This window comes from Lepidochelys olivacea (assembly GCF_965140295.1).
Source record: "Lepidochelys olivacea isolate rLepOli2 genome assembly, chromosome: 1".
NCBI lineage: Eukaryota > Metazoa > Chordata > Testudines > Cheloniidae > Lepidochelys > Lepidochelys olivacea.
The window spans coordinates 159517832-159532025 of NC_140411.1; the positions used below are offsets into that span (position 1 = coordinate 159517832).

The following is a 14194-nucleotide window of genomic DNA, read 5'->3' on the forward strand; positions in this document are numbered from 1 at the left end:
GTGCTGCTAGGTGGTTATTGTAAGTTTAATTATTGCCAGGACAGCTTTGAATCTGTGGTTTCAATGTCACATTAAAGACATAATAAAATACTGATGTGTCTAAGACCAACTATAACACACTACTCATGTCTATAACGTTTATTATAATCATTAACCCTTTATTAACTATTTATAAATGTATTCCTAGTATGAAGTGTGACTAACAAAATCTCTCTCTCTCTCTCATGGACACATACCAGAGTTGCAATCATAAAACCTTTGTTCTTGAAAATATTTTTATGAACTTATAATTACATATCCAGCAAAGCAATGACTTTGGAGGAAATGCAACTGTATCGCATAAAAACAAGTGAGGATTTTTAAAGTGAGGATTTCTGATCTAATAGAGCATGATTGTAATGGATTTCCAGAACTGTCTATCTGCCTTTGAAAAAACAAGTTGGCACATAGGACTTGTACTGCATTGCACAGGAAAAATCCTTCTGAAAGTGTTTTGAAAAAGCAGTTACTGTACATGCCTGAAAGCTACGTTTTGGAAGTTCAATGTCCATGCCATTTTAATTAACAATTAACAAAAACAAAGAACACATATCATAGACTAACTACCTGCTAAGTCTTTCATTCCTCAAAACGGTTTTTGCACTGCAAAAATCAGTCTCCCTCTCCCACCCAAAAACATTAAGAACTAGTAAACCATTTTTTCTGCATTTGTGTAAACAAAACAAAAAGGCCAAAAAATTGTCCCACACAAAAATCTTGGGTAACTAGTTTGATATGGTATTTTCCAGCTACGTTACAGATTCCTGAAAATATGACTGACGTTGAACTAAATAATGCTAATATAATTAAAGCAATGTGAATACTTTAAGTTTAAAGACAAGGCATGCTTTTTCCATTCAGAGAAACTGTTCATGTAAAAATCCATCATCCATGAAGCATGTTCTGATTTTTAATTTTTCTTTGCTTTGATAGATCAGTTGCTTCACAATATCCCTTAAAAGACAACTATCCAAGAAAAGCTAAATTTACAGTGTTCACATTTTAAAGATTGTCAGTTTCATAGAAAAAATGTTGCTAAAACAGTGGAAGATTGATGGATCATTTCTGTTACTATCTGAAAACATGGGTATCAACTAACATTAGGTAAATATTTTGACAGTAGACTACAAGGTTAGTAAGTTTGTAAAAAGGCGCGCTCTCTCACACAGTCAAAAAAAAAAAAAGAAGAAGAAAGTGATTTTTCAGTAGATCCTACAGAACTACAGAGCAGAACAACATTTGTATTTCCACGTTGCACAGGTAACCAAATGACATGGTTAGGGTGACCTTTTAACAGCATACTTGCGCCATCTTTCATTCTACTTCGTGCTGGATGATTGAGTAAAATTACTTAATAATGTGAAAAATAAAATTCTTGAAAGAGTTTAGCAAGCCTAGAAAATCATATTTGGGTTTGGCAAAGCCAACCTAACTATTCAATCTACAATGAAACAACAACATAGTACAGTCAAGTCCTAAATGTTCCAAGAGTACTCTTCAGCTATACATTTAACAATTCAGAAGTAATACCTGTTTAGGTTTTACTTTGTTCATTTGAATACTACAGTTAAACTTGCATTCTCATTGATTTTTCTTGGCTAGCTTTGCTTTTTGGGGGAGATGATTACAGTCTGAATACATTCCATTTACTATGGAAGAGGGGAGAACTGTTTAGAAATAGAAATGTTTCACTACGTAGAACTTCAGGCATTTAACATCTTAGATTTTCAGGAGGGAATTTAAGGTTACATATATTTCCAACATGCTTTCCAAATTATATTTTGCCTAGTCAACTTTAAACCCAGCTGAATTTTTCATGAATGTTTTGTCTGAATGATTATCAAAAATAAAAGAAGACGAAAAATACAACAGAGTACCTATAAATCACACAGTTATGGCTGGAGGGGTGACTTTCACCTTGCATAGACTGAATAATTATTCATTAATTGCTCCCAAGCAGGTTTGAAATTGAATCATTAGTAACTTAAATTAACTTAATTACAATCAAGTGCATCTGTTTTAATTTTGCACAATTTCCATGATTTCTTTTTAAATGCTGCAGTTTTAGTTATTAGATGTCAGTCCTTGAAAAAATTTGGGCCCCATAGTTTGTTAAACAGTACCTCTGATTACTAAAACTGAAGTAATTTTACAAATATAGTTTACTTTTCACTATACTGTTTACTTTTTGCAGTTCTCTTGAGACTGACATTAAAAATGGATTACTCCATTTTCTTTTGTCACTAGTAACTTTCCAGTCAATTTCACTTTCCAGGTACTTATGCACTAGCTAAATGCTGCAAACACCAGCGAGAACGCTTACTTATTCTATTGAATACAAATATATATATTTCCACTAGAACTAAGGAAAAAATCCAAGGAAATACTTTTAATTGGTGTAATGATTTGTACAAGCTTGCTTTCGTAAAATCAAAAGGGACATCATCAACTTGAAATCTAGTTATTTTCAACTGAGTTAAAAGTTTCAGGTACTACACCTGCCTGAGTCACCCGGCCAATATATACATATTTTAAAATCACATTTTCCTATTTTTTGAGGACTCAATTCTGCCAGCCTTACTTGTATTGAGCACTACATTATTCTACTCACGTATGTAAGTATTTACAGCACCGTGGCTTCAACTGCTACTAAACATGAACACAGTTGGCTGAATCTAGCCCTACAAATATTTTTCCTCTCACCTTCGGTTGTATGAAAAACATACACAATACAATAGGAAAAAATGGCTCTTCCATGGAAACACTGAAAACAAAGTGCTGGCAGAAGCAAATGGTAAACAAATTGAAAAGATAGAGAAAAGTATATTTGCTTCCAATCTCTGTCAGTTATATTCATCTTAGGTGTTGCTTGTAACAATAGTAGGCAAAATGTTTTCAGACAGGAGTTTGATTTTTAAAGTTGACTGTGTCCTTTTAATTTTGGGGTAAAATTGGACTTGTCAGTATGCCTTAAATCAATTACATTATACCAGTTTTCATAATTAAATCTTTCATTATACACTCTTAGTATTTTCTTTAAACTGCTCAGTACATAGGGAAAGGGTATTAGAGGCAAAAACAGAGAAGTTGGATTAAACAAATACTTTAAAAAAAATTAATAATTCTAACCATAATAATACCTCATTACTGCAGTTGAGTCAACAGGCCCAATTTATCACAGGCATAAGTGGGTGCTATAGTAGCGAAGTCAGCTGCTTATGCTAGTGGTGAGTGTAGCCCAATGCCAGTAAAACAAGGGTTTTTTTAATGGTAACCTCTGAAAAATAAATTTGCCGTCTGTGTACATGTAACAATTCTTTAGCATGTCCTGTCAAGGTCTCTGTTCATGCTGCCTATAAATTGCTCAATAGGGCAGACTTTAAAGCCCCAATTCAACAAAGCACGTAAGCATGTGTTTAATTTCAAGTATATGGTTTAACCCCACTGAAGTCAATGGGATTTAAGCACATGCTTGGATATTTTGTGGAACAGGAATGGCTTTAAGTAGGTGCTTACAGTTAAGCACATAACTAAGTGCTTTGCTTGATCAGTGCTTAAGATTTGAAGGTAGCACCCTCCTTCTTTTCACACTGTCCTGCTACAAGACTTCTTGAGTCTTCTGTTATTTGCACTTAACAATGGGGAAAGACCCAACTTTTTCAGCATGAAGCGTTAATAACAGGTGTTCAGAAATAACAATACACAACTCAAGATCTGCAGATAAACTGAAATTAACCATTATCACAGATAAATCTATTTTCATCACTAGTTCTGAGTTTGTTAAAAGATACACAAGGATTTTTTACAAGCCTGTTGTAAATTCTGGTAGTGATGTTTGTATTTGAAAAGATTCTTTATAGAATCCATGAATTATATTTTTTGTATGTGGAAAAAAATTTCAAATTCAATAACATAACCCAGGTGGAAAAACTAGCCAGTCAGTTTTTCATTTTTAAAAATCAGACTGAAAAAACACGAACTATTAAATTTCTCTGTTGATTACTAGAAATTTTGTGGATAATTGTACTTACTTACCTGAATACTTATTTAGCAAATATCTTCAGATACAAGTTTAGATACAGAGTTAAATGTAATTTGAGCATTAGTTTACAGATATATAAATCAAAGTTTGACAATATCAAAATCCCATCAAACCGTGGGCCCTTCTTATGCTATTATCAAATATACTATACCACTATGGGATAGCAGAGAATCATGGAACACTAGCATTAGGCATGTTTATTAAATTTGGTCAAATTTTCAGAACCTTCCAAATAGGAATACTAAACATTTATTTTCCCCTTCTGGAAATTTTTTTCTCATGCTCAATACAGTTGTCATTCCAATTCCTACTGAATTTATAAAAATATTTTTTTTATCCAATAATCCCGCCAAGGTAAAAATAGGAGTTTTTATAGCAAATGATAAACAAGCTCACTGACTATGAGAGAAATTAAACTTATTTAAACTGTCATACATTCGCTACTGAATCACACATCTCTATTTTGTGTGTGTGTGTGTGTGTGTGTGTGTGTGTGTGTGTGTGTGTGTTGTTGCCCACCTCAGACTGGCAGTTTTTAAGGTGCAGAAGCATCTTTCAAATGTGTGTCTAACTTAATGATCAAGTGACACATGCTTTGAATTTACATCGTTAGCCAACCAAGAGTTGTGTTAAACAATAGGTCTAATTGAAACAGCATAATTCTTTAGAAATTGTAGCACTTTCAATATAATGACAGAAAAAAAAAGGGATATTTATGTGGATCATTATATTATTAGATGCAATTTTTTGAAATAAAAACCAAAAACCTAACCCCTCTTCAAAATTCAAAAACACATTTGAAAGAAGTTGCTGCACCTGCAAAGACACTCTTTAAGCTTACTATGAAATACAAAAAAGTGCACCCTTCTATATCTACATATAAAACATATTAGAAATAAAACTTGTGTAAAATGTTTGCTGTGCAAACTATAAAAACAGTCAGTCAGTCCATTCATTTTCCTAAATATTTTGTCACACTCTTGCTTCCTACTGCAAAGAATCACTGTTATCCAAAACAAGCCCACTGATGTTTGTTGTTGAGAGGTCTGCTCCATCATCTTCACCACTATCCACAGATTCATCCTCACTTTGTCCTGCCATCATAACTTGCTGAACAGCCAAAGTAGCACCATCAGATGACAGAGACTGGAGACTGTCTACATTCATGTTGACCGGAGCTGTAATTGTTACAACAGCTCCTGCAGAGATGAAAACGTGTAAACTGAATTAGTAAACCATTAGTAAACTGAAAACAATGATCAAATCAGAATTTAGATTTAACATTACACAAGAGAATTTGTATTTTTTTAAATAGGATATCTTGGAAATTACGTACAACTAACTAACTATGTTATTTAGGTTGCAAAGTCAAGCACTCAAAAGTTAGGAAATGTCAGAATTGAGATTGCAAGACACTGTTTGGTCCCTCTGTGTGCATGCATGAATCAGTCTTTAATTACATGATCACAAACTAAATATTTCCCACTGTACCCCTACCTCATTCAGTGCACAGGCTGGAAGGTGCTCAGGGAGTGAATCAGGGTTACTTAAATGGATGAGACTGCTGCCTTATTTAGCTCCCATTGATGTCAACAATTAATTGAAGTGTTGTTGTAGCCGTGTTGCTCCCAGGATATTAGAGAGTCCAATAAAAGATATTACCTCACCCACCCTGTCAACAGTTACTGGCAGCTTTCCTATTGACTTCAGTGAGAGTCAGATCAGGCCCTTGATGCAGACGTTGCAAGGTGAGTAGGGACCTGAGGCAGGGGAGTGCAGGAAGGGAAAGGCTGGTCCTGTGATTAAGGCAGTTGGATGCCATCCAGGAGGGATAACTGGGTCTATTCCTGCCTCTGCCACAAAAGTTCCTACATGATACTAGCCAAGTCATTTAAACCAAAAGTTCAACAGGTGGTCACCAATTATATATTCCTCATTTTCTCAGTGCCCAAATGTGAGACTCTTGGGGCCTGATTTGCAGCACTGAGCACACAAACACTGTAAGAGAATTCAACGGGAGCTGTAGTACCTTGGGCAGTAAGGCAGTGTGGTCTGCAGGAATGAGAACAGTGTGGAGAGTCAGGAGGCCCCATGTAACAAGTCTGGCTCTTCCACTCTGGGAAAAATAATACATGATCATGTAACTAAAAACTATATCATAATACATATGCACCAGGGCGAAGAATTAAGGTTGCGTGGGCAACTTTAATTCTGACATTTCCTAACTGCTGAGTGTTTGACTTTGAGAAACTTAAACAACATTCTTGAAACACATTTTTTCTATATATAATATATTATATACCAAAAAATCCAAGTATTTAGCTAAAATTCTGAGAGAGAAATTTCTGTTAATTTTTTCCAGACTATCGACACAGTGATTTAGCTACATCAGGAAATGCCCCAAAACATAACAACAACAAAAGCCACTTTATTTCTATGTAATAAAGACATTTAAATAAGGAATTCATTTTACTATACATGTTCCAGCCAATTTTCCTTACCATCTGACATTGTAAGTTCATTAGATTGCTGCTGAGCAACTCCTGATGCAATGGAATCAGGCCAGAACCTCTGAACTGGTCTGTTTTGAGCTGTTTTTTTCTTTGTTTTTGGAGTTTCAGAACAGCTGGAATCCAGCATTGGCTGAAGAATTCGTCTTCTAGCATTGATAAACCTAAACATGACCAACAAAAACACCACACAGCTTATGACCAAAAAATTGTGAATGCATGCGCGTTCACGCACACAGAGAGACGGTCTCAACCAATGTTTTATGCAAAAAATAAAAATTAAATAGAAATTCATATTAAAAATGAAAAATGCTATTTCTCAGCACCTTGATTTCATACTCCATGTTAGGGATGCACAAGAACCACAACACCTGCTCCTGGAGCACTGAAGTCCTTTGATATTGCAAATCTAACTAAGGAAGCAGCTCTCTACTTCTCCCTGGCTGGCAGGCCCTCTTTCCTTAGTGCCTGTAGAGTGTTTTGAGGTCCTTAGGTGCTTTAAGTTTGCAGAGTACTGTATGTGGAAGATCACCCATTGTTTCCAGGCAAGTTTAGTGTAGAACTGTAGATTTAACTCTAGATGTTCATGATTTTTTCAGTTTAAGTTAGACTCCTAATTTTATTTCTATGTATTGTACACATGTGGATGGCACTCACATACACAGAGTGTACCTCCATACATTCCAATAATGGACAATCTACACTCCAATAATGGACATTAAACCAAAGTTTTGGATCTTACCAATTGTTAACCTGCAGTAGTGTAAGATTTGTCTGGGCTGCAATCTGCTTTTTCTCATCTTCTGTTGGATATGGATGCTAAGGACAAAAAAAAAGACAAAAAAAACCTTTGTATGTAAACTTTTTGCTTTTTTTTTTTCCCTTAAAAGAAAATGAAACTTTCTTCATTACAATTGATTAAAAATTGCTGGAATAAAAAAAAAACCTGTTTCATCAACAAAATACATTTTAAAACAAACTTTTACTGATACAGTCACTTAATAAGTAAAACTTTACTAAACAAAAACTGCTTTTATCCTTATAAAGTGTATACGCCACCATTTAATTGCCCATGTCAAATTCAGGAAAAAAATGCTTCTCACAGCTGCCAGAGTCCTTGTTAGACAGTGTGATCCTTCACCAGCACAGCATGTGGTAAGATTTGATTAGTTACACTGTCTGACAGCTATGTCACATGAGAGTGCTGATGAGCCTTTTGTGGTTAAACAACACCCTCCCTCCCCCCGAATTAAAAAGGACAAGGAAACTGTATGTAACATAAGAAATACACGTGTGATTTTCATGCATAATTTATCTGTTGTAACATCAGTTAGCTAAAACAGAAGATACTCCATTAATTTATAGTGCTCTATTTATTACAAATAGAACCTATCTTCCCCTTCCAGCGCAAGTATGCATGCACAGGGAGAACACTGTAGAATAACACAGAGCAGATGGCACACAGCAGTTGTTGGAAGGTTTGGTGAAAATTCAATTCTCCATCCACATATAATTTATACATGATTGCTCCTGAGTGAGCCATGCACTGGAGGAGTACCTGGCACTAAATCCTGAGCACACTGAAATAAAGAATAACAACGTCTAGAAAATTTAATAAAATCTTGCAGTTCAAATGTTAAATATATTCAAAATTAGGTCCTTATCCAATTCATATTAGAGTCAATGGAAAACTCTAACAGACTTCAGTGGAAGCTGGATTGGGCCCTTAATGCATAAAAAGTAAGGCCAAAAAGTTTTATGTTCCTCAGGAAGCAAATCCAAATAGACCACACAGAAAGTCTTCTCTGAATACTTATGTCTGCTGATCATGTTTAGTCCTTACCCCTATGTGCTGAAAGAGCCAAGATCTCATCACATTAGTAGCGTGCTTTGGAAGAACCCCTCTCTTATTTTTTGACGAGCCATCATCTTGATGCAAGATACTTAGATCTTGGTTTAACTGTAACTGAAGCTGCACAAATAATTTAAGAAAAATGTAGAAAGTTATACAGTTACTTTAATGAATAAAGATATTGCACAAAAACTGTTTTTATCATTATGTGAAAAAATGAATATATTTACAGAAGCAATGAAATACGTTAGCTCTATAATCTGTGTCAAAAAAGGGAACTTTATTTACCTGCAGTGGTAGTGGTGGAAGTTCTCTTGCAGTATTATCCTAAAGAGATCCATACTCTGGGTTACATATTATCAGGTTTCTGACGTTTTAGCATTTTCTAGAACCTCTTTCAAGAATTGCTGTAGTTGCCAGAAGGCTGTATTCACTGCATCACAGCTACCAAGTGCCCATTTATTTTCACTTACAATAAAATTCATTCCAGTGCAGGGGGCCAGGCATAATATCCTCCTTATCCTGTAAACACCATATTGAGAATCTGATTCTCTACTGACTTGCAATTTGTGTATCGATTTACACATGGTGCACAGAGTGTAACATGCTATGCTTATTTGGTAGTGTTTCACACTTACTTTACACAGGCGTGACTACACAAGATGCAAGGCTGTGAAGAATCAGGCCCTAGGGGCTTAACATGGAGCTTAAATAGTGTAAGACACCTTGTGTGGGTCTTCTGCACTGAGGTGAATTTAACTCTAAGGTCCTTACTTCCCCAGCCTAAACAAATACACCAAAACTCTCGAAGCACAATAGGTCTGTGCATGTGCCTCAATCCATATCATCATCATCAAAGACGACAATAATGACTGGTATAAAAAGCAGCTCTCACTACTTAACGTTCTCCCAGTCTCCAGCCTCTGGAAACTACAAAGCTGAACCGGTGAGAGGAGTACACACCGGCTCCTTAAAGAAAACCATATATATAAAACAGATACAAAGAATATATGTATGACAACTAACTTTGTAAAATGAACAGCTATCCTATCACCAGCTCCACTTTTAAGAGAAAAATCGGCTAAACTCTGTCCTTGAAGTAGGTATGCAGTTTCTTGGGAACTGCATGTATGCACGTTCAAGTTGAGTTTGGCCTGATGAATTTAGATTATTGCAACAATAAGTTCAAAAGAGCATGAGAACAGAGTAAAATAAATGACAAAGTTTAACTGATTGTAGTGGAAATTCAGCAGCTCCTTTAGAAAGTATATAACTGTATGCAAAGCCACTCTACAGGGAGAATCTATTACTTAAATTTACATTCTTAAAATACCAGTTAATGAGGTTTTCCTCATAGATCTCTAGCTATATGTGTGCATACATTTTTAAAAACTACACTAAAGCAAAATTAAGTTTTAAAGTTTAACTGCACAAAAATCAGGAGATTCTGAATTAGAGTTTCCACACAAATTCTAACTCTACCCAGTCAGTAATCAATGCTGCATGCACTTGATTTATATTTATGCTGTACCTTTTGTACAGCTTCAGAGGCACATATTTAATGTTTTGTTTTACCAACTCTGATACAGAGGCTGTATTTGTTTTACAAGACCATGAGGCTGTATTATATTCTCCATGTCCCCTCAGCTACAGAGCATAACCAAGTGGCATCAGCTGTTTTAGAAAGGGCTGACTGGCTTCACATGTAAATGTTTTTGGTCTCCCAAACCTGGCAGGCCACTGCATGATTAAAAGGAGCACAGCATACAGACTTGAAACGAGACAGTCCTCTCAGTCAGCTGGAATCCTCTGAAACTGAAGTCAGCAGGATTTGAAAAGTCTGCACTTGGGAATAGAGATCATGAAACAGATTTCAAAGCCTGGTGGCCAGGTCTCCCCACAACCCCCAAGACATCTGAAGAAAAAAAAAAAAAAAAAAGAAGTTGTACTGTATTGTATCTATACTGTATGATCATTTAATGGAAGACCCTAATGTACTGCCTACAAGGGGAAGAGTTCAGGCTACTATAGGATCCTTAACACTGAGTAGTTTAATTCTTAATTGTTGTATTATTAAAAGCTAGACCTTAATGCTTTTTAACACAGATGTATGAAACCTTCATGAGGTATCAATCTTTCCCTCTTTTGTCTCCTTTTTTCACTCTCAATTGATGTATCTAGATGTTCCCACATTGAAAAAATCTGCATCTATGAACATTTGGAGAGATGCTCTTCAGTGTTTATCCAAACCTAGTAGGAAACAGCATAGAGCTCACATATGATATATCATTTCAAACAGCTGTGTTACAACTTTATTATTTCTAAACCAAGTTTCTTCAAACAAGACAGAACACTGGTTCATCACCAAGCACTGTGTATATGCTGAGTGTGAATCTATTTTAAAAAGGATGTTCTTGAGCTAAGTGTAAAGTATCATATGAAAAAAAAATTCTTCGAGCCCCCAAACACAAACACACACAGCCAAATATTTTAAATTCACAGCAATCGGCTTCTCTGCAGAGGCTCACCATTGTATTTTTCAACTCCCACAAGATAATTTCTTCCCCACTCCCTCAGAAAGTTATGGAACACTAGAAATAGGAATTTAGGATGTTCTATTTCATGCCCAAGGGTTACAGTGGAATACAGGGTCACAGTCAACCCACAGATGGACTTGGGAGTTCCAACTGAAGTTAAAGGAAGCTATGGACATATATGTGCATAAATTGAGGTTATTTTCCATTGGATGCCACACTTTTCCCATTCAAAGTGGCAACAGTTTTCCCTCCCAACAATCCAGACCAATTTTATAGGTCAGGGGTATGGATGAAATTCTTATTAACTCAGAGGTATATGTATCTGAGGGCAGAATTTGGCCATGTATGTGCTATTACAAAGGATAAGTGAATTTTAAATATACTCTTTCATGAAAGAAAATCAGTAATTGTTAATGGGCTTTATATTGTGCAGATGAATCTTCCTGTTCAAATGTTTAACAAATTAATCCACTCTGGGGTCTTCTTATTCCTGGATGATCTGATTTACCACTTTCTGATACATAGACCACTATCTTGATGTTCTGATTTGAGACGGTCAACCTGTTATCAAATATTTTCCCTTCCTGAAATGCAGATTTCATTGGACTGTCCTATTCTAAATTGTAAAGGGCTTCCCAGCAAAAGAAGGCTGACCTTTCTCTTTCTTGAGTTTGATGTAATGCACACTATTTGGCTGTCACCCATTTAATTCAACACAGTACTCTGAAAGTTTGTGTAGTGAGAAACACCTCTTAACAAGTGTAAAATCTGAAATATATAAAAATAAAGTTTTAAATTGCAAGAAGTCTGCCAGCACCAGTAAAATGACACTTCTGACACCAGCAGTATGACATCATAACATACTCATATAAATCCATCCTGCCATAATCCTAGTTCAGTTACAAAGAGTTTAAAAATGCTTAATGTTTACTCAGTAAAATATTTTTCTTCTATACAAATACTTCTCTGCTATCACCAAGAAGAAAGAAATTGATAGTTGATGTCATGATGCTCTGTCCTGTCAAGGGAGATTTTTTGCAAATCTTTGAGATCCTATGCCATATTACAAATGTGGGGATCTTTGCAACAATGCTTAACTTTTTTTTCTGGAATTAAGGTAATTAATGTTTATTTGTGTAATGCTCAGTCTGGCACTTTAATCATACTGAATATATTACTACTAATTTAAAAAAAAATAGGTTTTTTTACTCCAAGAAACTATTCCATGAAGACCATGAAACAAACCTGTGAATTCTGGATCCTAATTGTCCCAGGTGACAGTGCTTGTGTCACTACTTGACCTTGTGGAGTGACCACAGTGACTGGCTGATACACTGTACCCCCTTTAAAAACAAAATACAAAATTATGATTATAAAGTAGATAAAAAGTGAATATTTGAAAAACATGCATTTCAACACTAAGATCACTATTGATTTAGTTGGGGATTGGTCCTGCTTTGACCAAGTGGTTGGACTAGATGACCTCCTGAGGGCCCTTCCAACCCTTCCATGATATTCTATGATTCAATGAAGTGAACATCTTGGTGGGAGTTACTTTACTGAGGGACAAATAATCATTCTATTTAATTATTTTAATATAATTACTGCTGACAAATATAAATGCATTTTTTAGATAGCTGATATTAACTATATTTTATTACAACTTCTCTAACACATTAAGATGCACTCTTTGATATTAAAGTTTCATTTACAGAAAACTGCAACACGTTTGACTCAATTTCCATCCATTTTAGATATGCCGGATCAAATGCCCATAGTGAACTTAGTGACAAGACATTTCAAGTGTATTTCATCTTGACTGCCAGCCCAACACAATGGTGCAGTTTGGAGTTGTCAGGATTTCACTGTCTTCCAGATCCTGTTACAAACCTACATAATGTAGTGAAAGACTTTGAAGCAGAGGTGGGCAAACTACAGCCAGCGGGCCACATCCGGCCCATGGGAACCTCCTGCCTGGCCCCAGAGGCTAGTCCCCCGCTGTTTTCCCTCCCCTGCAGCCTCAGTGCACCGCGCCACTGCCACAATGCTCTGGGTGGCCAGGCAGCGCAGTTGCAGAGCCGCGGCCTGACCTGGTGTTCTGGGAGGTGCGGTTGTAGCGCTGCCAGCCACTGGTGCTCCAGGCAGCGTGGTAAGGGGGCAGGGAGTGGGGTGGGGGTGGGGGGTTGGATAGAGGGCAAGGGAGTTGGGAGGGCGGGGGTGTGGATAGGGATCGGGGCGGTCAGAGGGTGGGGAGCAGCGGGGCTGGATAGGGCAGGCGTCCCGGGGGACAAGTCAGGAATGAGATGGGGGGTTGGAAGGGGTGGCGGATGGGGTAGGAGTCCCGGGGAGCCATGATGGGGCGAGAAGCGGTGGGGTCAGATAGGAGGCAGGGGCCAGGCCACGCGTGGCTGTTTGGAGAGACACAGCCTCCCCTAACCAGCCTGCCATACAATTTTGGAAACCCGATGTGGCCCTCAGGCCAAAAAGTTTGCCCGCCCCTGCTTTAAAGAACGGCATTTTAATAATACATATTTTTTGCCTAACAATTTTTTTTCAAAATATTATTCTTTTCAATAATAGATCAAATAATTTTTCCATTTATAAAAGGACATTGCATAGAAATATATCACCCTCCCCCACCCCACATACACATAACCCTTTAGATACATTTCTGTGCAATGTCCTTTTTTCAGTTGTATATATATATATAAGTATATACCAGTGGTTCTCAACCAGGGTTCCGGGGCCCCCTGGAGGGCCACAAGCAGGGCCAGCGTTAGACTCGCTGAGACCTGGGGCAGAAAGTCAAAGCCCCACTGCATGGGGCTGAAGCCTGGGGCCCTGAGCCCTGCCACCCAGGGCTGAAGCCGAAGCCAAAGCCTGAGCAACTTAGCTTCACGGGGCCCCCTGTGGCATGGGGCCCAAGGCAATTGCCCTGCTTGCTACTCCGTAACACCAGCCCTGGCTTTCATATGCAGAAAAACAGTAGTTTTGGCACAGGTGGGCCATGGAGTTTTTAATAGCATGAAGGTGGGGTGGGGGTCAGAAAGAAAGAGTTTGAGAACCCCTGGTATATACTATTCTTAATTTACACAAAACATATAAAACCAGTATTCAAAAGAACTACTGGGACACTTGGTTGTAGAACATTTGGAAAGTTACTATTATAGGAGTTTTTAATAAAAAAAATTCCTACCTTTGTACATTTCTTAAC

The 14194-nt window shown here is 37.0% G+C and overlaps 1 protein-coding gene across 11 annotated transcripts in view; it reads right to left on the minus strand.

Annotated features, from left to right (window-relative positions):
• Positions 1-2409: 2409 nt before the first annotated feature.
• PKNOX1 (PBX/knotted 1 homeobox 1) overlaps positions 2410-14194 on the minus strand; it is a 62894-nt gene continuing 51109 nt past the window's right edge. For 8 of the 11 annotated variants that reach the window (XM_084616767.1, XM_084616766.1, XM_084616770.1 and 5 more), the window contains 7 exons: positions 12226-12323; positions 8732-8770; positions 8435-8563; positions 7334-7410; positions 6583-6755; positions 6111-6197; positions 2410-5280 (listed from right to left, as the gene is read on the minus strand). In XM_084616767.1, the coding sequence (XP_084472893.1) occupies positions 5069-5280; positions 6111-6197; positions 6583-6755; positions 7334-7410; positions 8435-8563; positions 8732-8770; positions 12226-12323 (815 nt within the window). In that variant the 3' untranslated portion in view covers positions 2410-5068. The remainder of the gene's footprint in view (positions 5281-6110; positions 6198-6582; positions 6756-7333; positions 7411-8434; positions 8564-8731; positions 8771-12225; positions 12324-14194) is intronic. The other 3 variants (XM_084616769.1, XM_084616771.1, XM_084616762.1) reach the window with 3 other exon arrangements.